At 44.0% G+C, this 26219-nt stretch overlaps 1 protein-coding gene across 6 annotated transcripts in view; it reads right to left on the bottom strand.

The window, feature by feature from the left end:
* Nucleotides 1-26219, bottom strand: part of pcdh7b (protocadherin 7b) — a 117996-nt gene that overhangs the window by 48588 nt on the left and 43189 nt on the right. For 3 of the 6 annotated variants that reach the window (XM_006801715.2, XM_035912487.2, XM_006801718.2), the window contains one exon: nt 14957-15176. The exons of 2 other annotated variants lie outside the window; for them this stretch is intronic. In XM_006801715.2, coding sequence (XP_006801778.1) covers nt 14957-15176 — 220 coding nt within the window. The remainder of the gene's footprint in view (nt 1-14956; nt 15177-26219) is intronic. One more of the 6 variants, XM_006801716.2, reaches the window with a different exon arrangement.

Raw genomic sequence — 26219 nt, 5'->3', positions numbered from 1 at the left:
TGTGTTTTGGCTCCTGGGCTCTCTTTCCTTTTGTGGTTTTAAAACTGAGGCTTTTGACTGCCACTTTGGCCACTCTAATCACCCCTCGCAGGAAGTTGTGCACGCTCAGGACTGTAGTCATCGGAGCCCACGCATAACTGAGCCGCCTGCTTTTGTGAGGTGATTGCATTGCATTTAGTGGCTTGAAAGGACAGCTGCCACGGTGAATGGCACACAAAGGATGGGGAGAATTCTTCCTTCTTTTTTTTTTTGCTCCTTGTTTTGTGACATCGGGTTGAGAAATATTCACACACACACACACACACAAAACGGAAAGAATAACATCCACACCTGGAGGAAGGGCGGGATCTAATATCTGAGCACGCTTCCTTGCCTTTCACGACCAGGTGCATTCCAAGTCGCAAACAACACGGAGGAGGGAGTGGCGTGCAGTGATGGAAACGGGGCCAGGTGAAATTTGTCAAGTCACGGGCTCGAGTTGACGCCGCACTTCAATTACCGGGTGCATATTCATCCCCCAGCATGATGGGAGGGGGGTGGGAAATGGTGCATTGTGCCCCAAAATAATTCCCAAGCTGTCAGCAGAGCCAGGCAATGTTTTTGCCTGCTGCGACTTACGACATTTCATTTTAGCTTCGAATCCTCGCATTCCAAGACGGGAGACAAGGTTATAGAGGAAGGAAGCGAACGAGAGAGAGTATTTATGAGGAGAAAACAAATAAGGGCCTGCTTAGAAATCTTGTTTTTTTAAAGCATCCAAATGCTGTGATTTTTTTCTTTTTTGTATATATTTATGCTGTTGTTTGTGACTGCAGATGCTATATGTAGGGGAATAAAGTGTTTACACTGTGAGCTAGGAGAGCACTAAAGCCTTTAAATGGGTCAACAATGCATAAGCAAGTAGCGTCACACTAACAAAGGAGAAGCAGACAGAGTGCAAATATTGGCAGCACACACACTTATACACAGGCAGTTTTCTCGTTCTGCACACACACACCTACAAACCACACCATTTTCCCAGCCACGTGAATGCGCTGAATGCGAATGCGTGCCGTTTGTCTTAAGTAGGGTGAGCTCCCGGCCTTCATAAAACATGTATGGTGCTAATGCTGACCGTTCTGCGAATTTCTCGCCAGGGAAACTGCTTTGATGGACTAAATGGACGAGCCTTTGTAAAGAAACGTCTGTTGGAAAATGCATTAAGTCATTCTCAGCGACTTCTGAGAGAAGCGCGGAAGGATTGTTCAGGGTAAGAAAAATAATGAGCATTCTTCCTCCCTGCGAAATAGAAAAAAAGAGAAAGAAAAAAAATCACACATCTGCTTTGAGAGAGGATTTTTCTCTTTTTTTCTCTTCGCTGATACATATATGGCCAAGAGTTATTGTGTCCATGAGCACAGTTCCTATTTAAAAAAAAAGAAAAAGTGCAGCTGAATGGAAATAAGAAGGGAGAAAATAATGAAATTCCTCAGCTACAGCAGCTCAGGAGGATATTGTCCCTCCAGGTGAATGGAGGTGTGCACATCCATGCATACAGCTGTATATAGAGGTACTTGTGATGCTTTCGTGTGTGTGTGAGTGTGTCAAAGTGTTTTGTATGCAGCCGTGTCACTCTTTTCGGAGTGGTGTGTGTCGGTGTTGTGAAGCCCTCCAGCATCACTGATGTCAAAGGTGGCAGCGCGGGCCCGCACGGAGATCTCGAACGCGAACTGTGCCACAGGCGGGCCGGACTGTCCCAGCCTGTGTTAGCTTTTCATTTCAGTCCATCCTTCCCTCCCTCGCTTCGCTTTGCTCCCTCCCTCCTCCCTCGCTCTTCCACCATATGAGACACATTAATTGTGTCCTCAAAGAGAGAAGGCGAGAGAGAGACAGCGGAAGGATAATCCCCCTTCTTCCATTGTTACACGCTTTCATCTATTTTTATGAGGCGAAGAGCAGGGGAGCGGAGGGGCGAGAGGGGAAGAGGGAAGTAAAAATAAGTTCTGGTGGGCCGAGGTAGTCTTGTTGCACCGCTGAGAGCATGATGCATCTCTTCTTGGATTCGAGTGCATCTATGCACACACAGACATGCTCGCACTAACAGCAGTTAGAACTGATTTCCTCCACTTTCTTATCCTGCCGTCTTGAGCATTTGTTAACACTTCTTTAAATGATTAATTGATAATTTATGATTATCTATAATGACTGATAATAAGTAATTATTGAAGTATCTATAGCTGGTATGGTAAGAGTTTAATAGACGATACAGTATAACATAAGTGTATTGGTGTGATTCTGCACCAATTAAGCTTCTTAAAATGACATTATAATGTGTTTGCTTTTCAAATAGTCAGGTGTCTCCACAAATAATGAGACGACAACTCCATATTGAGGCTGCTGTAAATCCACTGGGTGGTGTCAGTCAGACAACGTATCGCTCGCAGAAGTCTTGAGCCACCCCCTCACGTCTTTATATTTTCCCTCCAAGGGAAAAGATTTCTTTTTTTTCTTGCATTATTTTGTTTGTTAAGCCACTTAACACTGACCTATGAATCATTCAAGGATAAAAAAAAAAGTAACGCCAGAACTGAACCAGAGCTATGTCTGCACGTAACAGACAACTGAGCAAAGAGCCAGTTTTAAATTACATCTTTTAAATTGTATCTTTAGGAACTTTGTTACTAACAGCATGTTTCTATTTCTTTAGTTGAATCTGTGAAAAATGCCAAAGATAACGCAGTTTGACAGAAATAAAACAGTATTTTTGCAACAATAATGTGATTTCCAATGAGCTGTTAGCAGAAAAGTTCACCTTTCTCTTCGTGGTGTGTCCTTAAAATATTTGAGGAAACTGGAAAAGTGGAGAACAAAAGAAGTGGCAGGACTAAAACTAGCAGATGAAGGACCTGAGAGACGCATCTGCCTTTCTGTTCATCCAACATACAAGGTCTTTAATAATCAGGCCCCATCTTATCTTAATGACCTTGTAGTACCATATCACCCTATTAGAGCACTTCGCTCCCGCTCTGCAGGCCTACTTGTTGTTCCTAGAGTATTTAAAAGTAGAATGGGAGGCAGAGCCTTCAGTTTTCAGGCCCCTCTTCTGTGGAACCAGCTTCCAGTTTGGATTCGGGAGACAGACACTACCTCTACTTTTAAGATTAGGCTTAAAACTTTCCTTTTTGCTAAAGCATATAGTTAGGGCTGGACCAGGTGACCCTGAATCCTCCCTTAGTTATGCTGCAATAGACATAGGCTGCCGGGGATTCCCATGATGCATTGAGTTTTTCCTTTCCAGTCACCTTTCTCACTCACTATGTATTAATAGACCTCTCTGTATTGAATCATATCTGTTATTAATCTCTGTCTCTCTTCCACAGCATGTCTTTTATCCTGTCTTCCTTCTCTCACCCCAACCGGTCGCAGCAGATGGCCCCGCCCCTCCCTGAGCCTGGTTCTGCTGGAGGTTTCTTCCTGTTAAAAGGGAGTTTTTCCTTCCCACTGTCGCCAAAGTGCTTGCTCATAGGGGGTCATATGATTGTTGGGTTTTTCTCTGTATCTATGAAGCGCCTTGACGCAACTTTTGTTGTGATTTGGCGCTATATAAATAAAATTGAATTGAATTGAATTGAATTGAATTGAACTACTATCACTGTAGCCTCACCAGAAATGGTCTCTGTGGAAGGGTGGCTGTGAAGAAGCCATTATTGCCCCAGTCCTGCCTGCTCTCGGTGTATGAAAATTATTAAGAAAAGGAAAAAGGGAAAGCATGTCAGATTGCAAAGCAAATAGCCTAAAAATCCACAGCAACAGGTTTGATAACGTGTTGTTACAATGGAGGCCAGGACAGAGTCTGTGCTCAACTGCAAAACACAGTGGAGGTTCTGTCCTGTTCTGTTGCTACATTACAGTCAGTTTTGTTGGGGATCTTGTCAGAACTGTTAAAATACTGAACACAGAAATAACCACGAGATTTTGATCCATCGTGCAATTCCTTCTGGAAAGTAACAATGCAGTAAAAGAATCCCTAGATAGAAAAACACACAATGGAACTCAAACATTTGCGCAATATTATATAACGGTCATGTCACGGATAGAGCGCTGGCTGTGAGCGCAGGAGCGCCACTCACCTGCTGGGCTTTGTTTGACAGGCTGCACCAAGACTCAGTAAAAAGTAAATACAGATTCTACACATAAAGCTATTCTAGTAGAGTCCAAGAATAGAAATGCAAAGGTGGAAATGCACATTGCAAGTCCCCTTTAAGGCCCAGGGTTTATTCCTGAACATTTCATCATTTCCACCGTCAAATGACGTTCACTCAGTTGTCACGACGAGAAAATGATGCTTGAGATTTACAGTTATTTTGCTTATCAGCAATTTCCAGCCAATACTGACAAAGATACAAAGCTTTAGCATGGGAACATTTCACAATGCATCTTAAGGTAACCATCCATACACTCTACACAATACACCGAGGCCATCCTATCACAAAGAAGCACACACTGATTATTATTAGTTGGTTTTTTTTATTCAATGCCTGCAGCAAGCAAGCATTTGTTTCCCTGTTTTGACAGTTTTACAGCATTTAGCCATGCCTCTGACTCATCAAACCAGCCCGATTAAAGACAAACACGATGTCAAATTCCTAAATAATGCGACCTAATTGCTATCAATTAGCGGTAGCAGCAGACATTGCTGGCAAAGCTTCCTGACAAAATCCTTTTCCAGAAGGAATGCCAGTCCGCAGCCGTGCCTACTGGAGATGTGGAACAGCAAGCTGCTCTGTAAATAGATACACGTGGGTAAACTCGGACTCGGATGACAAGAACTAAAGTTTGGAAATATATTTCTTTTTTTTTTGGTATTGCTTTTCACTCCTTTAAATGTGAATGAGCGGCAGAGCTGCGGGTGGCCAAAAAAGCATAGTGTGACATAAGGTCAAAGGTTAAGCTGCTGGCAGGCTGGGTGCCACACATAAATAATGTGTAAGATAAACAGAGGAAGAGCTACAACATGCATGAGTCAGCTCGTGCACAAACGCAGAGAGGGGGAAAATACACAATTTGCATTTTCTACCTTAAAGGTCAAAAACAGTGTCACTGCTTATATTCAGGCTGAAACGATGTCTCTCACAGCGTCACAGCCTCACACACACGGAGTCACAATATCTTACAGCAATTTTGACAAACTTTCTCCAAAGTGAGAGCTACATTTTACAGTTCATGTACCGGCTACAAGCAGGTTACATCCCATTCTGGACAGTTTAATTTGTTCCCTGTTCACCTTTTTTTTCTTTCTCTGGGAAAAGGTTTGCCTGGGTTTTTGTAATCAGTGCGGAATTCCTCGCATGCAAATGAAATTGAAAGTTTTCAGATGTGTGGAATGTTGAGCAAGAAAGCAAGGGAAAAAACCTACAGGAGGGCTATTACGCTTGCATTTTTGTCTGCATCTCCTAACCTCAAGATATGAAGGAGCAGCGTGGCAAGAGACGGTGTTTGCACATAAAATATGTTTGGCAAACACATGAATGAATGCATGAGGAGCCGCGGCTCGGTGTCGGCCTAAAGAACGTGCGAACACCTGAATCCTGTATGTTTGTGGGGGTTTTTTGGACGAATTCCCTGAAGTGAGAAAAGCAAAAATACATAAAAATAGGACCTTAATGCTTTGTCTTTCTCAGTATTCCTCTCAGATATTGCTTCAGGTGTGAAGCTGGTGTGCTGCAACACACGCGCTCCTCTGACCTTACGGTCTCTTCATCGCGTGCTTGAGAATCCGAAAAAGCGCAAATAAATAAATGAACACTTGGCGAGTTAGGATTATTGGCATGCCTTACGGGCAATCCTCCTTCCTCGCTGTGGACCTCACGCTGGGAAAGACACGGCACCCACTGTGTCCCAGTGCTGCACACCTGATGTTCCAGAGTGCTCGCTCTGAACAACTTCTGCACCTCGGCGCAACCATGCACGGAATCTTAACAGGATGTTTGGACGCGAGAGAAGAAAGTTTAAAAAAAAAAGAAAAACAAAAACAAGAAGAGTTAGAGAGGAGGGTAAGATCAGGGCAAGAGGTGACGAGGGAAACTGAGCAGAAGACGAGAGCGCCCTGAGACAAACGTGGTGGGGGTGGAAGGAGTGGAATTGAGAGTGGAGTGCAGGAAGCTTTTGGGTGGAGGTGGATGTCCTGGAGGTGTTCAATTGTCTTCGTTGAAGACCGCCCCATCCCAGTCGCCCTCAAACTCCACACCTGCGGATGAGGAGTGAAGATATCGTGAGAGACGTGTGAAGCTTAGGCGCATACCAAATTAACAGCTGTCGAAGATAGCCTTTTTTTTGCCTGTGCCGTTTGGAGGCGAGCCAAATTGCTCGTCGCTGCTTCGTTGCACCTAAAAAGCCACAAATTGCGCACGCCGGCGCACGTGACTGTAGGCCCTCATTGAAATGGCGGTCGCGTCTACGCGAACGGCGTGAAAAAACATTCTGTTCTTTTAATCTCTCTGCTGCAAGACCCGACTCGCCCGCTTTATCAAGTATGTGCATCCGGATCAGAGGAGATGACGAAGAAATGCGACCGACTGCCAACTCTGAGGCGCGAGTATCCTTCCACATTCCTGGCAAAACAATATGGCTGCCTCTCTCATTTGGGGGGGGGGGGGGGGGGGGGGGGGATCTTATTGGAATTACTTGACTATGACACTTTAAAAACGCATTTGCCACGTTTTCTGTGTGTGTGTGTGTGTGTGTGCGTACACCATACATACAGAGTCTATCTAAAATGGCTCCACTTTTTTCTCTCTTAACCCAAATGGCCATTGTGGTTGTGTAATGCTTCTCTGTGTATCGGTGTTTGTAAGCCAGCTAGAATGGCTTTTGTAATCTCTGTCAGGAGTGGGTGTCAGTCTGCCCCTGGCTTCACAAAACACCACAGCAGCAATTCCATTATCCACACTCAGACAGCCACAGTGTGTGTGTGAGTGTAGGTGTGTGTGTGCACGACGTATGTTTTCAGTTTGTGGCAGGTTGCTTTGTAAGTTACATCGCAGGTAGTGATATTAGAACCATACCAACAAATCTTTTCTTTTTCACGTCTTAAAACAAATCTCTCTTAATTGCATCTTCTTTCACATTTTAATCGATTTAGAGCAGGGATGTCAAACATAAGGCTCAGGGGCCAAAATAGCCCGGCAAGGACTCCATGTCGCCCCTATTGAATCCCTTTAGAAAACATGAGAGAAGGCAAAATATTTGTCCTTTTAATGCATTTTCATAGGTTTTACAACTTAATCGTTACTGCTAAAGACCTCCCACATGGCTGTTCAAACACTAAAGTTATAGATAAAAAAATTCAATGATTGAAAATTCCTGTTTTTCACTACTGTAGAAATGTATATTTTGTACAATGGATACTCAGTAAAATCAATTAACTAACTACAACTTTCAGTTTTATAATTGTAGGACAGTCAGTTAGCTATCGCTAACAGAACTTTTTCACCACTAAGACTGTGGCTGACAGGTTTCTTTCATCTACAACAGTAGCACTTCTTAATCATGTAATAAAATGTCCTGTTGAGATTCCTTTTTTATGTTAACATATCTCAGGGATTAAACATGTAGTTAAACTTTTTCACACTGACAGAAGGAGGGGTGTTACTGGTTTGGCTCACTTAAGATCAAAGCGGTCTACATCTGGTCCACAATGTAAAAGGAGTTTGACATCCCTGATTTAGTGGATTGGTTTGCCTCTGTTTGCCTTTCGCTGTCTCCTGTTTCCCTAAAGGAATTGCAGGCAGGTGAGTTTAATTTAATTTGTTTCCCCCAAAAACTTAAAAACAATTAAATCTTTAAATCATCTCCCAACTAAATAACCCCATTATTTACCTTTTGAGTTGAAATCGCTGCTTCTGTCCACAGAAAACTAACCTCATGCTTTTCTTAAACTGCATTTTTTCCACACTATAAGCTGGGAGAAAAAAGAAAACACTCCGATGTACATCATTAAATTTTCTTCAAATAAACCGTGAAGTCTCCATAATGACTTTAATTGTATAGCACGTTTCAAAACACAGAGTTACAATGTCCTTCACAGTTTGAATAAAAGCCACACCATTAAGCATACACATTCAAACACACAGACACGTCACCAACCACAGAGTCACACATTCATTCCGACATACACACTTTCATACGATTTAACAAACTGAGGGAACAATTAAGGGAAATCTAACGTACATAAATTAGTTCTCAGAAGCCATTTAAAAAAAAGCAAACACTCGGCTGACCTGATAGGCCGAGGAAGGCTTTTCCAAAGTTTGGGCGCTACAACCTTATAAACATGACTGCCTTAGTAAGAAGGGTGGAACAGTCAGGAAACCTTGATCAGATGATCTGAGTAGTCGGCCGCCGCGATAAGCTGTCAGTAGCTGGATATATATAATGAGAGTTCTGCCCATGTGGCGCTTTATATGTTAATAACAGGATTTTAAAGTGGATTTCAGTTGGAGCCAGTGAAGGGAAGCAGAAGTAGGTGTGTTATGTGACCTGCTGCATTCTGCATCAATTGGAGACGGACTATGAAGACTGTGACCTGCGATGATCAAAGCGGGGAGAAAATGAAAATATGAATTAAACAGTTCATCGAAGCTCAGTCGAGCTTAGTGAGACTCAACATTCAGATGTGGGTCAAAGATGATACCAGCAGATGATTTATGTGGCTCCGTAGATGCCAACGGAAGTAAATGAGAGAAAGTTTTGTTTCCGGCACTTTGCTTGAACCGATCCCTCATCGTAAACATAAATGAGCATTCGCCCGCTCCTTCCTCGGGTTTCTCCAGTTGGTTTTTAAAAGCAGGTATTCCTCGAGCTTAATTCTGTCAGCGTGCTGCGGCACTGAAGGGAAGGCTGCACTGAAGGGGCTTCAAAGTCCAAATGTGCCTGTGTGAGGAGAAAGATGGGCTCACGGATGTGACACTAAGGTATGATTTGAATACCTGCCTCCTCCGCCTGAGCAGTGATCAATCATCTCTGTCTGTCAACCGCCACTCCCTGCCGGCGACTCCATAACCTCCATCCTTGGCGTTTTCCTTCTGTTTCTCTCTCTCTCTATTTTGTTATGTGTTAATTTTTTTTCCTCGCTATCTCCTGGTCTATTTCCAACCTCCCATCCATTTCTAGGCTCCTGTGTGGCGTGTTACTCATGTACTCTGTCTTGCCACTCATGCCTCTTTTTATGTCCCCCCCCCCCCCAGTGTTTTTTTTTCTCACATCATCACACCAGGTTCTCTTGTTCTTTCTATCTCCCATGCTGTCCCCTTGCCTGAGGATATCACACACACTCTCAAAAAATAAAAGAAAATAAGGGGCGAGTGGTAAGGGACAGATGGAAATGAATGAGAGACACACGGCACGACTGGAGGCGCGCGCAGAATTTAAACCTTGCTGCAAAATGCACAAGCGTCCGAATAATTTATAGGCTTTTTTAAAGATGCAACAGATTATCATTCCCTTCCATTCCTTTGCTGACTTTAATTTTCAGATTAATGCTGTGGTGTTTTTACGCCATGACCTTGGGGAATGCACAAGCGGGAGGCGGTGGGGTGAATATATTGTGTAACATGCTGATTGATAGCATGGCTCCCTTCCGCTGAGTGATTTTTTTTTTTTTTTTTACACTACCGGTTACAGAAACAAACACACACACAAATCTCGCCACCAAGTTGAGAGAAATCAGACCTAAGACCAGCGCCGCTGCCGCTCGACTCTTGAAATATGAATGGTTTTAATTAAACAAACTCGCTTTGCCATCTGGCCCTACAATTGGGCCTGCCTAATGAACAGCCTCACACACAAACACGCACAGTATTAACCAGGCAAAGCGGCATTCCAACGGGTAAAGCTTTGGAAATGGAGAAACAACAACAATGAAGTGATCTAGTGAGGTGCTTCACAGAGCTGGAAAATGACTCAGTGGCTCATTGCGCCGAATGAAGGGTGGATGTGCGTGCGCGCACGCGTCTGTGTGTGTGTAAGACGACAAAAAGAAGATTTTTGTCTAAAAGTGGACATTTGAGCGTCTGTCTGTCCGGCGTTTGCTTTATACTTGGTGATTTTGTTAGCAAAGGCTCAGATGGTGTTTGTTCTCGCTGACTACCTGATTGATAACCGCTGTGATGCGCCACTTGTCTGTCCTACTCTATTGAACCGACTAGTCAATGCTAAATGATGATGTTTGTAATCCAGCTGTGGTACCCCGAGATTTCTCAGCAGGACAGACAGGAGAAAGGTAGTGTTTGGTCTGTGTGTGTGTCTGAGTGTGTGTGCTGTGGGTGATTGTCTGCCAGCCAATGCAGAAAAGGAAACGTGGGAGGCATGCTAACATTAGCAGCCAGTAGGACGTGCTATCACTCTCTTAGAGGCTACAATAAATTTGCGGCGCTCCTCAGCCTCTGCGTTCAGCACAGGCGTCAGCCTCTGTGAGATCTGCACTGTGATGCAGAGGTGAATAAAAAGTTGAGTCAACGATCTCTTGCAGGTACAAGTCAGGTTATACGTTAGTTATACTGCGCATATCACACAAGCACTGTATATTTCTTGAAAACAAAATTCAGGCAGAAAATACAAAGTCTATTAACACCGTCCTGTCCTCTACATTCTCAACTTTCCCAAATGGTCAGGTCAGGTGGCTGCACCTCTCTGGGAAAGGTTTCTTCCTCTTAAAAGAGAGTTTTTCCTCCCCACTGTTGCCAAATGCTTGCTCATAGAGGGTCTTCGAATTGTTGGGGTTTCTTTATATTACTGTAGGGTCTTTACCGTGCAACATGAAGCACTTTTAAGGCGACTGCTGTTGTGATTTGGTGCTATGTCCACAAACAGTAGTATCAGCAGGCCTTGCTAACCCCAGCATAGCCACTGCCAGCTCAGTGTACATAACAAGGTTTGAATGCAAAAGGTGAAACTTAAAAGTAAAAGGTTATAGATATATATTAGCAATTTTGTAAAGAAAAAATATATGTATATAATGTGATGTTGTGGCTCAAATGCGATACATCCTTGGCAGCGTGACCTACAGCAACAAGCACATCACACTGCATACCTGCACTGATCTGCTGAAAAATGTTATTACATCTTCAGTGCCGGGAGCTGCTCAGATTCATGCAGAGCCTTTACAAAAAAAGAAAAAAAAAACACTTTGCACACCTCGGACACGTAACTCATCATGAAAGAGCAATGTGGAAGCATGTTATTTTGAAGTGCACTTGAACTAACACGGTAAAAATTGAAAAATCCTCTGCCCCCCTGGCGATGAGGCGATCAATAATAGAGCACGAGTCTTTGACCCGCCGATAACGGCGTACATCTGGAAGGGCTGTTCGACATCCATAACGGCCTAATCGGCTGTTTGACTCCAAATGTTTATGAATATCTGATGAGCGACGGGGTAAGCTTATGAATAAGCGAGGATGCGAGGGTGCGAGGAGGGGTGGGGGTCCAACTGAGCATCAAAATAAGACCAAGACTTCATTGAGACGTACCGAGTGGCGTCTCTGAGCGATACGGAGGCCCGAGCATAATGGCAGCAAAATTGAATTATTTCACGTCCTGAGCAGGTAACTCGCAAGTATGAAATTTCAGTTTTGTTCAGCGGCGTTGGGAGAGGTGCAGCAAAACTTCCTATCGCTTCCTGGCACGGACTTTTTGGATGTCTCTCAGGCTGATCAAGCAGTGTGTGTTTGAGGTCAACAATGTGTTCATATTCCCACGATGAACTCCCTGTTCTGAGTCAGTGTGGGAAGAATCTGTCTTGGATGGAGAGGTTGATTGTTTTTTGTTTTGCTTTTGTTATTTTAAATGTTTTTCTTTTAACGCTCCCCACGGAAAGAAGGAACCCAACAGAAAATAATAAAGTTTGCAACATGACCTTGATGAAGGAGATGAGGAAAAGAAAACACGGTCCCTCGGCACATCTGTGCAGGGTGGAAAGAAAGGAAGGACGGGGAAAAGGAGGCAGGGTGAACACACTGTGTGTGTGTGTGTATGCGTTGTCGTGTGTGTGTTTGTCTCTGGCAAGAAGTGTGTGTGTGTGTGTGTGGTGGGGGCTACTTGCATGCATGCATTCATGAATGTGAGCAGCTGCGGCGGAGGCCGATTGTCCGCGCATCCTGCGAACATTGATCGACAACGAGTAACCGAGAGCTGGAAAATGCTCCGAATCGAAAAAAGCGGACACTCGCCTCTGTCTGCATTTCACCCTAACACAAAGAGACGGCAATCAAACACGATGGATCGATAACAAGGGGGGAAAAAATACAACAACTCTCAAATCCTGTGTTTCTAAAGTTGTCAAACAGATACTAATGCTTCCAGGGGCAAGGTTGAGATTCGGGCCTTCCGTGGGACATAGCCGTTGCATTACGCACATAAATGTCTGCAGTTACATAGTTACATGCCGCTAATGATGCCCATGTCGGCATCGAGCGCCGCAGCAAGCCATCTGCTGACTTTTGTTTTCCTTCTTCCTCGTAATGCCCTCGTTTTCAAAAAAAAAAAAAAAAGGAAAAAAGCATGTTTGGGGGGTGGGGTGGTGAGGGTTAACACTGAGTAAATGCGGTGCTGATGCTTTCTGTGCGAGCTCCTGCCACAACACGAGAAGGGATGCTAATGACCGCAGAGGCTGAAGCAGTTTGCCAATATTTAGCCTAACCTTAGATGATTGCATTTACTTTACACTTAGGTATTTAGCTGATGCCCTCATTCAGAGCGACCTGCCATAAGTGAGCAAGCGGGGACTCGGCGGCGTCCTCAAGGACGCTTTAACTGGAAGCACAGAGATGCTTTTTTTTTTTTCCCTCCCTCTCTCTCGCTCTCTCTCTCTGGGACTGAATCACAGGACCTAGACCAATTACAGTCTCTCAGACCACAAGGCCACCCCGCTGCCTACCAGATTATATCAGCTCATAGCCTCGGAGTACAAACTGTGTAAGAACTCCAATTTGTATAACTGTGCTGCAAAAGAAATGTGAGATGTAGGGGCTGATTTGGAAACAATATCAAGCCAACGTTCACAAGCGCTCCCTTTTCTTCCAATCACACATGTGCTGTTGCCTTGCCTTTCTCACACACGCACACACACCAGTTCAGCCGATCTCACTAAAGATAGCAGCAACAGCGGAGAGTGTTGTTTCTCTTAGATGGAGACTGATTCATGAATTGACCTTGACTCTGTTCTCCAGCAAATCTCCTCTGAAGCGTCAGTGTGCTTTTCACCAAGCTGAGGAATTAGCAAAAACATGCACATTGAGCTAAGAAGTGAAACTGGTGGGCATATTTGGACCAGTACGAGAGCTCCTTGGGTATCAAACGCTCCATCTTTGGTTTAATGCATTTCCCTATTTATGCCGTATTTATTCTAAAAGTGGTTTTACTCGACAGGCTCCTTAACTGGATCGCTATCGACTCACCCCCCTTCCTGTAACAGAAACCAAAATGAAACGATCCTTTTAATTTAAAGTCTTATTTGGTAACTTAATGGGCGCTCGTTGTCGGAAAATTGAGATTTTTAATATCCACGAGGTAGTCTTATCAGCTCACATGCTCACATCAAAGTGTTTCAAATCCCCTTTAATCTGTGTCGGGGCCGAAATTTGAAAAAGCTCACTGCGGACACTCCGGTATAACGGCCTGTTTGATGTGCCCATCTGTCTGATTTGACTAACTTTCTGTTGCTCGTCTCGAGTCAGTGCAAACACCATAACTAGACATCGGCCCTTGAGGTAGAACCAGGCGTTTGTCCAGCTCCACCTTGTGGATGTAATGGCGCTTGTGTTGACCGCACTGATTTAAAATAAGGTAAGGGCATCATCCGCCTAACAGCTCCATTGTAAAAAAGAGAGGATGTGAATCTTTAAGCCATTTGAATATCCTTATCCTAAGCTCCAGTGGGGAAGCCTCTGCACTTAGGCTTAGCACTCTCAAGACAGCTACTCCTTGTTAAGCATCGCCTCAGACTCCTAGACTATGAATGGGACCATTACCCTCATCTCTCACTGCACACCCAGATACACAGACCCACACATAGAGACACACACATACATATATATTTTGGCTTTGGTAGGAAACTAGTTCAGGCTAGCTGTGAGGAGAAGGTTCTGCAAGAGAAGAAGCTTCACTTTATCAGGAGACTGCTTTTACAAAAGGATTTTTTTTTTCACTTTGCCACCGCTCCCGTCCACTCTCTCTAGGCTGGAGTCTTTATGCATTACAACACACGGATCATCGGTTCGATCCCTTAATTGAAGCAAAATGAACTCCTTGGTGAGGGCCTCGAGGCCAAACACAAATCACAAATCAGGGCAGCAGCTGCCTGTACAGCTTCTAAACAATTCAGAGTATTAGCCCCCTCCCCGTTACACCTCTTTTACTTTATCTCAAAGAATGCAAGGCGAGCTAGAGAGCGAGATCTTGCTGAACACCTATCCTCCCCTGCAGCTGAGATCTAGCCTGCAAACGGAATTCAGCGGGATTTGTAAAACGGTGCAACAAAGCAACAAACTAGAAGGATAAAGACGGCCCTGAAAGGTGGTTGATCTAAAAGAATTCGTCTGCTACATATTCCCTCTTGTAGCCCCTTTGATCAAATAAGTCTTCTGTTTCTGAAACAGAGACCTCGGTTTTACAATAAATCCCGGACCTCGTTGTTCATACAATGTACACTGAATGAGCTTTAGGCTTCAGTAAAAAATAGTTGCATCACAAGCGCCACACCGCATCCATACCCTTGGCACAGAGAAATGTCGAACTGACAACAGAAGCATTTTAGCACAAAAAAAGAACGAAAGAAAGAAAAAGGGACGCTCGTGTGTTTCTGCACTTTGCTTGTGATGCTTTCTACAGCATCCCACTTGGATTTCTCTAGCCAGTTATGTGCATGTGTTGTTCCTGTGTCTTAACGGTTTCTACATCTCCTTTCAGTGTTTGCCCCTACCATTTTCCATGTGCTCTGCCTCACCGACACTGCCATCCGGCGTTGTCCTCTCGTAGCTGTCCTCGGGAAGGGGAAGGGCGCCCAGCCGGGGGCCCGACGAACTCTTGCTGCTCGGTGTCTCCGACTCATCCAGGCCGCTGTCGTAGCAGCTCTGCAGCGATCCCTGCTGGTGAGGATCCTGGGGCTGGCTCACCACCGAGAAGGTCACTCGGCGAAACGGCTACAAGAGAAACCAAACGGCCGGGGGTCACTATTAAAGGGACTTCTTTACTTTTTTTTTTTTTCAACTTTTATTATTGGATGTCAGCTTGGGAGCGGGATCCTTTGGAAATAGAAGGGATTCAAGTCAGGATGGCAGGGACATAGGTTAGGAAAACAAGGGAGGCTAGGATACGTAGACTGCAGTGGAGGCCATGGCTAAGGGTATTAGCAGCTACCTTAGCAACCAAACTAGCTCTAATGCCACCCTCCAAAATAAAACTATGATCTCTTCTATCAGAGTAGCCAGGAAAGAACTACTTTGCCTTTCTCTAACCCTGAAAACTTTCAAAAGGACACAGAAGAAGCTGCACAAAGGAGTCTTTCACAAGCACGCTTAGAACTCAAGGGACCAAGGAGACATGGTAGCTAGCTAGATTTGTGTGTTAAATACAGCTAAAATGGAAAGAGGGAGTGGGAGTGTGGGAATGGTGGTGCATCAGCCTCATTCACTTGTTTACTTTCCCACTAAAACGAGGACAAGGTGAACAAGCTTTCAGCTCTCCGGGAGGTCTGATTCGCCGCCAGAGAGCGAAGGCGCAAAAGGCAAAAGACGGGCGCACACAAATAGGTACACCCACTTGACAGCATGCGACTAAGTGCACACGCACAAAAGGCTTTTCTTGATGAGCTGTGGGTTCACGCTGTCAATATGTGTAGCCCGCTCTAACACATTATTGAACAGTGTCCTGTGTTAAGCAGTAACAGAGCATGTCATTAAAGCCGAGGCCTCTTTCTCACTGTATCAGCCTGATTTTCTTTTTCCACTCTCCGTGTCTCCTAATCCCCCGCCTTAGCGTTGTACAAAGGTAAATGGAGAAATGAAAGAAAGAATGAGCGCAGGGCGAAGAACCAAACACCAGGCTTGGTCATTACCAGAATAAATGGCATAACAAATAGCTAATGCCGTTAATTAATTACATGCAAACACTGTCGGAGCTCGCCTCTGGTGCAGCACATCTTCTCTCTTGCACCTCATTGGACCTCATCACCTTCTCGTGTTCTCCATCTCTTCTGATTTTACCCCACGTCCCACGCACACACCTCTACACACAGACACATACTCCTTCTGCTCTCTTTGTTTCCTTGTTTCATCATAAGAATATTACACAGGGACAGAGGCCCATTACTCAAAAATTTTCTTTTCTTAAAGCATTCTCCCTCCATTCGTTCCCCATTCGTGTCACCTGATGAAGTACAATCTATTATCAGCCACGGTTGCCTGCACTTTGAAATTTGCACATCATGTGTAACTCATCTAACACTGTCGCTCAGTCTCAGACGCAGATGTGAAAGCATCGCGTCAAACTCCTTCTGTCAACAGATATTTTCACGTGGCAGAGATCCATTAACTCAAAAACAAAGTGTTGAAAGGCCATCTTAAAGGGACAGCTCACTGTAAAGTCAAACATTTTGATCCCAATTGCCTAGTTTTGAAGAAATCAGCTCTAAAAATGTCTCCCTTCTGTTGAGTAGACGCCAATAGCCTTGCGGTCCACAAAAGACAAAAATAAATAAATAGATAAAAATGCTTAAAAAAAAAAAAACTCAGCACAAATGTCTATTGTCAGGACCAAATTACTCAAAAAAGAAAAGAAAACACATTTGATTTTGCCAAAAATACCAACTGTATCCCACCCCCCAAAAAAGCATCTAGCTTGGTGATATGAGGACGAGCTTGGCTGTGATGTTGGCCAGCTACTTGGTTCTTTTGACTGGTGCATCTAGACGTTAAGTGACATTGCTCCTGAGTTCGGACATCCGAATTCCGATGTATCTGGAACGTGGCATAAAACATGGACATAGCAAAGGCCATCAGAGGACGAAAGCAGTGGTTACATAAACGATAAGATAAGATAGACCTTTATTAGTCTGACACGTGGGAAAAGATTACTGGTCTATTGGAAAATGGCTTTCTAAAATGACCTTTGTACAATCTTTCCTGCTCATGGGCTCAGTCACTCATTTTTAGATGATATTAGAATAAAAATTAAGTATATTTTGTAAGTTATTCAATAGAACTCGTTAATAATAATAATAATACATTTTATTTGAAAGCGCCTTTCAAAACACTCAAGGTCACTGTACACAGTAGAATAAAAGCAACATAAAAGCAAGAAGTTTACAGAATCATAAAAGCGTTAGCGACTCAGCCTGTGGTTTTACAGTCAGACCCACCACCTCTCGACACATCTATTTTTTGACAACGCTCATCTTGAGGAAATGAGCGAGACTTCAAAAGAACAACTACCAATGTCACGGTAACTACGTCCATTTTTTTATACTGTCTTTCACCTGGAAACAATTTGCTTTGAAACAAACCTGTAGTCCATTTCGGACATTCCAGGCTCCTGTTGTCTAGGTACCGTACTCTTGGATGTACTACCAGTTCATGTCTCAGTCAGTGGTATCCTATCTTCTCATGGTAGTCGCGTCAATCTCGTGCATATAAGTTGAGAAAAGTCTATCTCGGGTCCCATCCGCCAACAGTCACCAAAGGTTATTTGGCTCAAAGTCAGTTAAGTTGCCAAAAGCTTCTGGTCACCACATCACTTAAGATCAAATATAATTACTTACAGTTCATTTATCAGATTTTCTTTCCTTTTTTTTCTTAAGTAACCAGGCCATGATTCTATGACAAGAAACACTTATGCTGAGTTTTTGTTAAATCTACTGTTCTGGTGCTTTGGGCTCCAACACAGTGAGTGCAATTCACTTCTATTATATTCAAGAGATGTCCAGCATGTCTACAGACAATTTCTTGCAAATTGAGACCGAAACAGCGCAGCACTACAGGTCACGGTCAAAAGCTGTAAACCTGATTTTGAGGTGAACAGTCATGTTTTTTTTTTTTTTAAAGTGGACCTCTCCACCATTTAAACACTTAAACTTAGTTTAAGAAACTTCTGCCAGGCACACAGTGTGACGTATTCTCTTTCTGATAATGAAAATTTCCCACAAGCCACTGGAAAAAAAAAAACAACTTTTTTTTTTTTTGCTGAACGGGTGTGTGTATGTGGACAAATTTACATATATTTATATATTTCTGCCTGGTTGTCTTTCTATGGCTGGCTGGCTAACACAGCAATCTTGGCAATAAATCATGTTTCCATGTAATTACAATCAACACTCAACAAATGAATTGGTATAAATATTCATGCAAATTTCACTTGGATAGTCAAACATTTGTTGCATAATTAAAACCGGAGCCCAGAAGGAGAACTGCTCTCTATAAGTGTAATAACACTTGAAGAGATGTTAAGATATTAAACCCTGGTTTTTTTTTTGGTTTGTTTGTTTGGTTTTATTCTATTTCTTCAAAACACTTGTTTAGTGAGAGGTGTGTTAACAAGTCCACTTGAGCTAAAGAAAAAAAAAAGCACTTTGTCTGGATCAGATTTAGAGCAGTGCCATAGTCCTTGGGAAACACGGTTTTCTAATGATACAAATTAAATGACTGCTGCCTAATGAATAGCAGGCGAGATCACGGCAAAGAAAAGAAACACTCGAGCCGGTGCACGCCGGGGAAAAATTGAGTTTGTAGGGTGGGGGGGAAAGAAACTGACTGGAAGGGAGAAAAGAAGAAAAAAAAGAAAGGAAAATGAACAAATGCATGTTATTCACCTGAATTTTCCCCCTTATTTTCACTGGAGGGAACGCAAGATAGAAAAGAAAAAAAAACCTAATTTGTTTGCAGACCAGAAATGGAGTTCATGCAGAGATCGCCGGAGGCTTTGGATTAGAATCTGCAGCAACCGCCGCCGTCTGCACAGCAACCTTCGCTCCCTTCATTCTGTGTCTTTTAAATAAATGAATTTTTTTTTTCTTAAAGTGATTCTTTCTCTGTGGTTCCCTTTTTTTTTTTCTCAACTTCTTTTTGTGTGCCTACGTCTAGGTGCGTGCTTCGCTAGTTGCCAGCACAGGAAAATAAATAAATAAATAACTGTCCAGCATGCTGTGTGAAATAACATATGGCTTTCTGGTTGTCACGACCAATTTTTCTCTCTCTCTTTCATTCACAGGGAAGACCGTTTTGGGACTCGACACATGTCCAAACCGCAGGGAAAATTTAACAATTATCTCCTTTGCATACGCACACACACGCACACACACACACACATGCATGCATACACACAGGACTTGGGTTGACAAATGGGATTTTGCTCAAAGATAATGTAATGCATGAGCACGGGCAAGTGAGATTTCACACGGAGAAATAAAAAGTGATTGAAGCTGCCCTCCTCACTGTCTGTCCATGCTGTCATATGGCACAGAGTTGACCTCCTCTCACTAGATATTGGCCATTTTCAGACCTGGAGTGTTTGTTAAGCCTGACTTACTACATGCCCTTTGATGCTGGTCCCTCTACCTCCTACCCTGACCTCCTGCCCTTCTGCTCCACTCAGCTGCCAGTCATTTCAGCAGTGACTGAGCCAGAGACACTACCACACATGTACACACACATACACACACGTAATGAAAATGGCATTTTAAAGGACAGCCATAGGATTATAAAAAAAAAAAACTTAAGCTGTGATTAAGCCACTTCACTTTATTGACTGTCCAATATATGATGGATATTCTGTGGACATTTGAAGACGATTCAATTCAGTTTTTTTATTTAGCACCACATCATAACAACGGTTGCCTCAAGGCACTTCATATTCAAGGGTAAAGACTTTACAATAATAAAGAGAAAACCCCAACAATTAAACAACCCCCCTGTGAGCAAGCACTTAGCGACAGTGGGAAGGAAAAAATCCCTTTTAACAGGAAGAAACTTCCAGCTCAGATAGGGGCAGCCATCTGCTGTGACCCGCTGGGGATGAGGGGAGGGAGATTGTACAAAAAGCCATAGTTTTATATGTGAGAAAGTACGCTGTAAAAAACCCATGCTGTGACCTGTCAGAGACTAGCCAACCTTTTAATATATGGGTTTCATTACAAGTTAACGCTCCTTTGCTCTATTTCTGCCAGATGCCAGGAAGTCTTATAGGGTCCTGACAGCAGAGGGCCTTTAAGGGGTGTGCCTGCAATCTAAATCCAGCTGTGACAGCAACGGATGATTGAGCAAATCCGTCATCCCTCAAAAAAAATGAACAATGCAAACAAGCCACAGGTTTACTGGGACCTCTGGCTGAAGCTCGGCCCGGGCTATTTCCTGGATGCTAAAGGGAAAACAGATGGGCAGCCTGCGCTCAAACGAACCTGGAGCCAATAAAAACAGACCCGTGCCACTAGTGTCAATAATGTGTGACCTCTTGGATTTGATTTTCATTTCCTCTTCCCCCCCAAAACAAAATGCTGAGCCGCTGTCAGCCGCACTTTGTGTGAGTCTTACTTCTTCTTTTATCTCTCAGAAAACCTTGAACGATAACCCACTGCTTAAAGTGGAGAGCTCTGCCTTTTCATGAAACCTCAGACCAACAACCCTGTTTGAAAATAGCTGATAAGATCGGTCTAGGTTATACACTGACTTTAACGTCAAGTACGGTCAAGCGGCTCTTTTTTATTAGAAGTCCACTTACCTTCTTTGTTTAACTTGGCAAAACTGACTCATTAATGCCAATGTGACACTGCATGCACTAAATGTGTGTGTTCTGTGTTAAAATTCTTCATATAAGAAGACTTGGCTTTATAATGGAGCCTCTGAATGAAGAAAAGGATGGAAGAACGATTGAAGTGAGTCTAGCTGAAATGCACAGTGTGTATGTATGTGTATGTGTGTGTGTGTATGTGTGTAATTTCAGCTGTAAATACCCTTGGCAGATGGCAGTGACCCGCTACCGTGAACCACAGGAAGCAATTGTGGCTGGGTTGGGCGAGGGGAGCAAACATAAACTGCAGGACCAGTGTCTTTTTGCAGTCAACCAAGAGAAAGGATCCAGAGGAGGAAGTTTGAGTAAGGGAGATGGAAGGAAAGATACAGACCCTGCTTAAAAAAAGAAAGGAGAAAAAGAGGCCAGGATAGCGTAAAGAGAAAGGAATGACACACGAGAACATTTGCGATTGCCAAAAGTGCCAATCGGTAATTAAGAACCCATGTTTCATATTTAATGGCAGCCAGACAGTGACCTGTGATACGCCACCTGAGACACAAAGAAAGTGCCAAATAGCCAGGGTACACCAAACAACATACTTACAGAGATCCAAAATTGGCTTAACCCAATTGCGCCTGCTCGCTTTGCAAAGATCAAATGCACGCGGTGTGATTCGAGTACCGCAAATTCCAGAGATCATGAGATGCACTGATGTTGAAGTGTTAAACGAGACAAATGTCCTCAAGGTGAACTGACTGGAAATCAATCGGAATCTGATCAAGAGGGGTTCAGGTTCTATTTGGGTGCAGCTCAGTTGTACTCAGGTACCACATTACAGAGGAGAATGCTGATGCGTCGCAGCCTCAGCAGTTAAAAGCAAGCGGCGTTAGGCTTAAAGTGGAGGGTCTCTCCGGCCCGTTAGGTCCCCCCTGTGATTGGCCGGTGGGGGGCAGAGGTTTAAAATGATTTGGTTAGGGCTGAGTAAGTTGTGGGAATTTTCACAGAGCAGTTGGCTGCAACTTTTTTTTTCTTTTAGGGCAACCACCCGCAGAGTCGAAGGTATCAGGTTCTAGCCTGACTGATAGCTTTGGCCCTGTCAAGCTCCAGCGCTCCTCTTCCCGTTCCTCGTCTTGTTCAGAATTCACTAGTCCATGCACATTCCTCCCAGGTCACTCTTTCCCATTAAAAAAGAAAGAAAAAGAGAGACAGGAGGAGGAGGAAGAAGAAAAAGTGGGGTATCGTTTCCAAAGAACACCCGAGACTCCAGGAGAAACCAAAGAAAAACAAAGGCGAGATAAAAGAGGCTTCTGCGAGTTGAGGGTTTTATTTTTTGCACCGTTATCTTCAGAGTCAACAAAGATGCAAAGAGTGTTGTTTTTTTTCCTCCTCTTCTTCTTTTTCTATTCTGCTGAGTTCAAGAAAAGTTTTTTTTTCTTTTATTTTAACTTTCTTTTCAAGCTTACAAGGGCATCCAGCTTCCACCTTCTAGCCCTAACTGTGCACATAATCTCTTTTTCATAACTACGTGAGTGAGCTGTGGGGTCCTTTAATAAGCATGGGCGCAAAGCTTGATAATAACATTTTTAAACACCTTTTAAAAAAAGTTTTATTACATGAGGTGCAGATATTACGGGCAACACGGCGCACGGTCTTGTTAAGCGTTGATGATGCCATTAGCACTCTCCCGTCGATCTTTGGAATCGTGAGGGTAGTTTTTACTCTTCTGTTTTACCATCCGGTCGCTTTTATGATCTGACAGAACGCCGATCAATTGACTGTCCACCAGTGCTCATCTACCGCCGTTCTCTTGAGTCTCACTGACCCTTTATTGCCCTCAATTTTGGCATCAGGAAGAGTTGTATAAACATATGCGGTCCAGCAAGACAAAAAAACCATTCAAGGAAATTCAAAAAGACAGCGGGGAACCCGAAACACGAACTCTCCGATGCCTCTTACTGTTGTATGGTTGGGGTTGTGCCATATAAAGTTGTTGCTAGGCACAGGAAACTCTGCAGGGATCAATTCTCAGAGCTTGTGCTTTGGGAACCACTTTGGATTGAGAAAGAAAGGAAAAAAATGAGGAAGTGGGCATTGAAGTTGGGAAAAAAGATGCAAACGTTGGAAAGAGTATGAAAAGAAGCGTAGGGAATAAAGAAAGGTTAAAGAATTGAAATGAAAAAAAAAGATATAAAAACTGGTGATCCTTCCATCCCGAGATCCATTTCCTTTCTTCGTCCACTTTAGTCTTTTCTTTCCTCAGTGGGGTTGGAATGCCTTTGGAAGAGTGCCACTGCTAGCGCTTTGCTATTAGCATGCACCCCATGCACAAAGCCAGAGAGACGGGCCCGGAGGAAGCAAAAAAAAGACAGGAAAAAGATCACACGTGGTTACTTTCTTAAAGTCTGGGCTAAACTTTTAATTGCTCTTCAAGTGGCGGATTAGGCAACTGGTGTAACAGAGATACTATTCTGGTGGGATGGGTTTGAACATCTTCAGAAGCTTAGTCCAACCCCTGACCTGTTCTGAATGCCAAAGAGAAAGTCCTTTTTTTTTGGTTTATGGGGTGTTGGAGCAAAATGAATTGTTGTTGGTGGGGACAGTAGAGAAGGGGGGGAGGGTTGGGGTAGATTTGACTGGCAGTGGATTAGCTTTGGGCTGACAAATAACATCCTTTGTAGGATTCAGCTGCTTTTTGGATGCTGAACTCCAAGAACACTATGAAGACGAGCCCAGTGTCATGTAGCAGACCGCATGAGGCTAAAAAAAGGAAATTCAAAGGCATAAATGAAAGCTTCATAATTCACAAAGGGACGCTTGTCAGTGTCGATGTACTTCCATGTATAGGGTGGTAATTTTTTCCCCCCCTTTTTTTGCGGGTTTCAACACCAACATCCGCTACCGTCAACTGCGAATTATGTTGCATCCTCTCATTAGGAATGGATGGGACCTTCTCCTGTGTCGTCGTGTTATAGCTGCTGCTGCTGACACAAGTGCTGGCAGACATGGGGAACGAGTGTCAACCAAACCCTGACCCTGGTGTTGCTTACATAGAGTCTGCCTGCAAATCCTGAGATCGCATTTCCTGTATTTTTTACCCCCTCCTTTTCTACTTCAGTGCTCGGTTTATGCGATGACAGCTGAATGGCGTGCCATTCACTGAGTGTGCGCGCGTATCGAGTTGAAATCGCTCCCTGCACATTCAGGTGTGTGCGAGTGTCCCTCTCCTCTGTCTGAGTGTCAGCATTCATGTGTATGTGTCATGTCTTTGGCATCTTCATGTCATTTCTCATGTCACCCCCCTCAGCTAAGGCTCTCAGCTCTGGCATTTGGGGGTGGGGGGGTATCTAGGTGTCGCATGTGGGGATCCATCACAGGCACTGGCAGCGCTGCGTCTGACCAACGGCCTACTCCTGTCAGTTTGTGACAAGCCTGGGGCTGGCGCTAACATTAGCTCGTTGTGACACAGGTCTGGGTGTCAGCAGAAAGCATGACATGGCATCAACAAAGCCCGGAGTCGGCGCAAAGCGGCCAAATGCCTGGAGCCGAGCATTCGCCGCTGAGGATATGAGAGGCGGCAGCTCGCTTGCGTCGCTACCTGTCCCGCACATGCACAGATGGAAGATGTAAAAAGCCTTCAAATGCCATATCTAAAGAAAACGAACGCCACCGCAGAGAGAGGGAGAGGGAAGAAAAAAGAAAAAAGGAGCGATATGATCAAAAGGGATAGACAGACTTCGGATAGGGAGGGACAAAGAACGAAAAAGACAGAGATAAGAAGGAGAGAAAAAGACACTGTAGAGCCTTTAATAAGGCTGATAAATGATTCTTTATTTACCATCCTGAGTCACTGATGACAGATAACCTGCATTTAGGGGATCAGGGCTGCCATCCAAACAGGCAAAAAGAGAGAGAAGAGAGATAGATTGAGGGAGGTTAGAGAGCATATCCAGCTTATCCACTAATGAGGCGTTCTATTTGAGTATGATCATGGGGGCATGTATCATTCATGTGGGATAAGTAGCGTGCGTCTCCTTGCGTGTCTGCAGCTCTTGTCTGTTGTCTGCGCCCTCTTGTCATCTTTTAGAAACACCCACACGTCCCACACTTCAATGAAACAGTACCACCAGGTGGCGTGTCTTTGCCTCAATCAAATGAATTCCAACTGTATGTCCTGATCACAGTGCACACACACAGAGACACACGCAGACACACAGAGGCTTCCCTTACAGGTCCCATCCACCACCTGTTCCTGACAACAGAAGCATGGGATGATTACGATCCAAACAATTATGAAAACAATTACTACAAATGAGTAATTAAACCCTAATGTCAGGATAAATAAACTGACGGTGTGAAGGGAGAGGTATGAAGGAGGATGGGAAGAGCCCAGGGCGAGTGAGGGAAGGAATGAATAAAGAGAAGCGTGGTAGGAGAGGAGTCGACAGAAGAGCGAGGAGTCACGGTGTGTTGCACTCCAGCCGGCGTTACGTAAGGATTATTACCAAAAGCATTCAAAAGACTTTTTTAACAACAATCCTTCCATCCCTGCTCATCATCTCCACTCAGACCCCTTTATCGCCCAACTTCCCCCTTCCCTCGCTCCGCTATCTCCGTCTCTGTCACTCTGAACGGCTCCCTTCCTGACTCGCTATCTTGGTCGAGATCACGCAAGGTCAAACCTCCCCGACGTTTGATGGATGAAAATGGAATTAAGATGAAAGCACACTTTCAGATAATGAAGATATGCAGTAGGAGATTAGGAGGCTGGGGAGGCTGCTGAGGTGCCGACCAAATTAATATTGAAATTTATGTGTGTTTGGCTCCTGCCCAGCCAATCCCCAAGTGTTATTTCCAATGGGGGTGGGGGTGGGGGGGTGAAATGGAAAACATAACAAAAATTTTAATAGCATTTGGGGTGGGGGTGAAGAAGAAAGGCGGCGCCGCTTTTCCAGCCGACATAGTTCATTTTGTCTGACGTAGGAATGCAAAATGAAGTAGCCGTAGCAGTGCACTACACAGCTGTCCAGCAGTGAACGATGGACTGTAAAACGGTAAACGTGCACATTTTGTAGGTCTCTGTGTCTCTCTCAAAAGAAAGTATCTCAAACTTATGTGTGGTGTTTAAAGGTAAGACAAACGCCCTGACTCGCTCAGGTGTGCCTGTGTGTGTGCCATTTAAAGCACGTTTGCATACTAACACGGGCCAGTTCAGATATTTGCCTGCACTTTGAAAGGCACATGATCTCTTTTACAAAAAGTGGCAAACGCACCTCACAATCCAATCTGCAGAATCTCAGCCGCTCTAAAGAGCTGAATCAGTCTATGTGTGTTTGAGGAAAATAGGCAAAAAGGGATAAGGCTCCCGTGCCTCAGAAGGCATCAAAGACAGACAGTCTATCAAGGCCCCGTATCACTGTCTGATGACGGCGATATGCACACTAATCCGCATGTAAAATAGTCCTTTT

The sequence above is a fragment of the Neolamprologus brichardi genome, chromosome 3 (assembly GCF_056152115.1).
Source record: "Neolamprologus brichardi isolate AB-2024 chromosome 3, ASM5615211v1, whole genome shotgun sequence".
In the NCBI taxonomy this organism is placed as follows: Eukaryota; Metazoa; Chordata; class Actinopteri; order Cichliformes; family Cichlidae; genus Neolamprologus; species Neolamprologus brichardi.
Note: the sequence above shows the minus strand (reverse complement) of the source record. Positions and strands in the feature narration are given on the sequence as shown.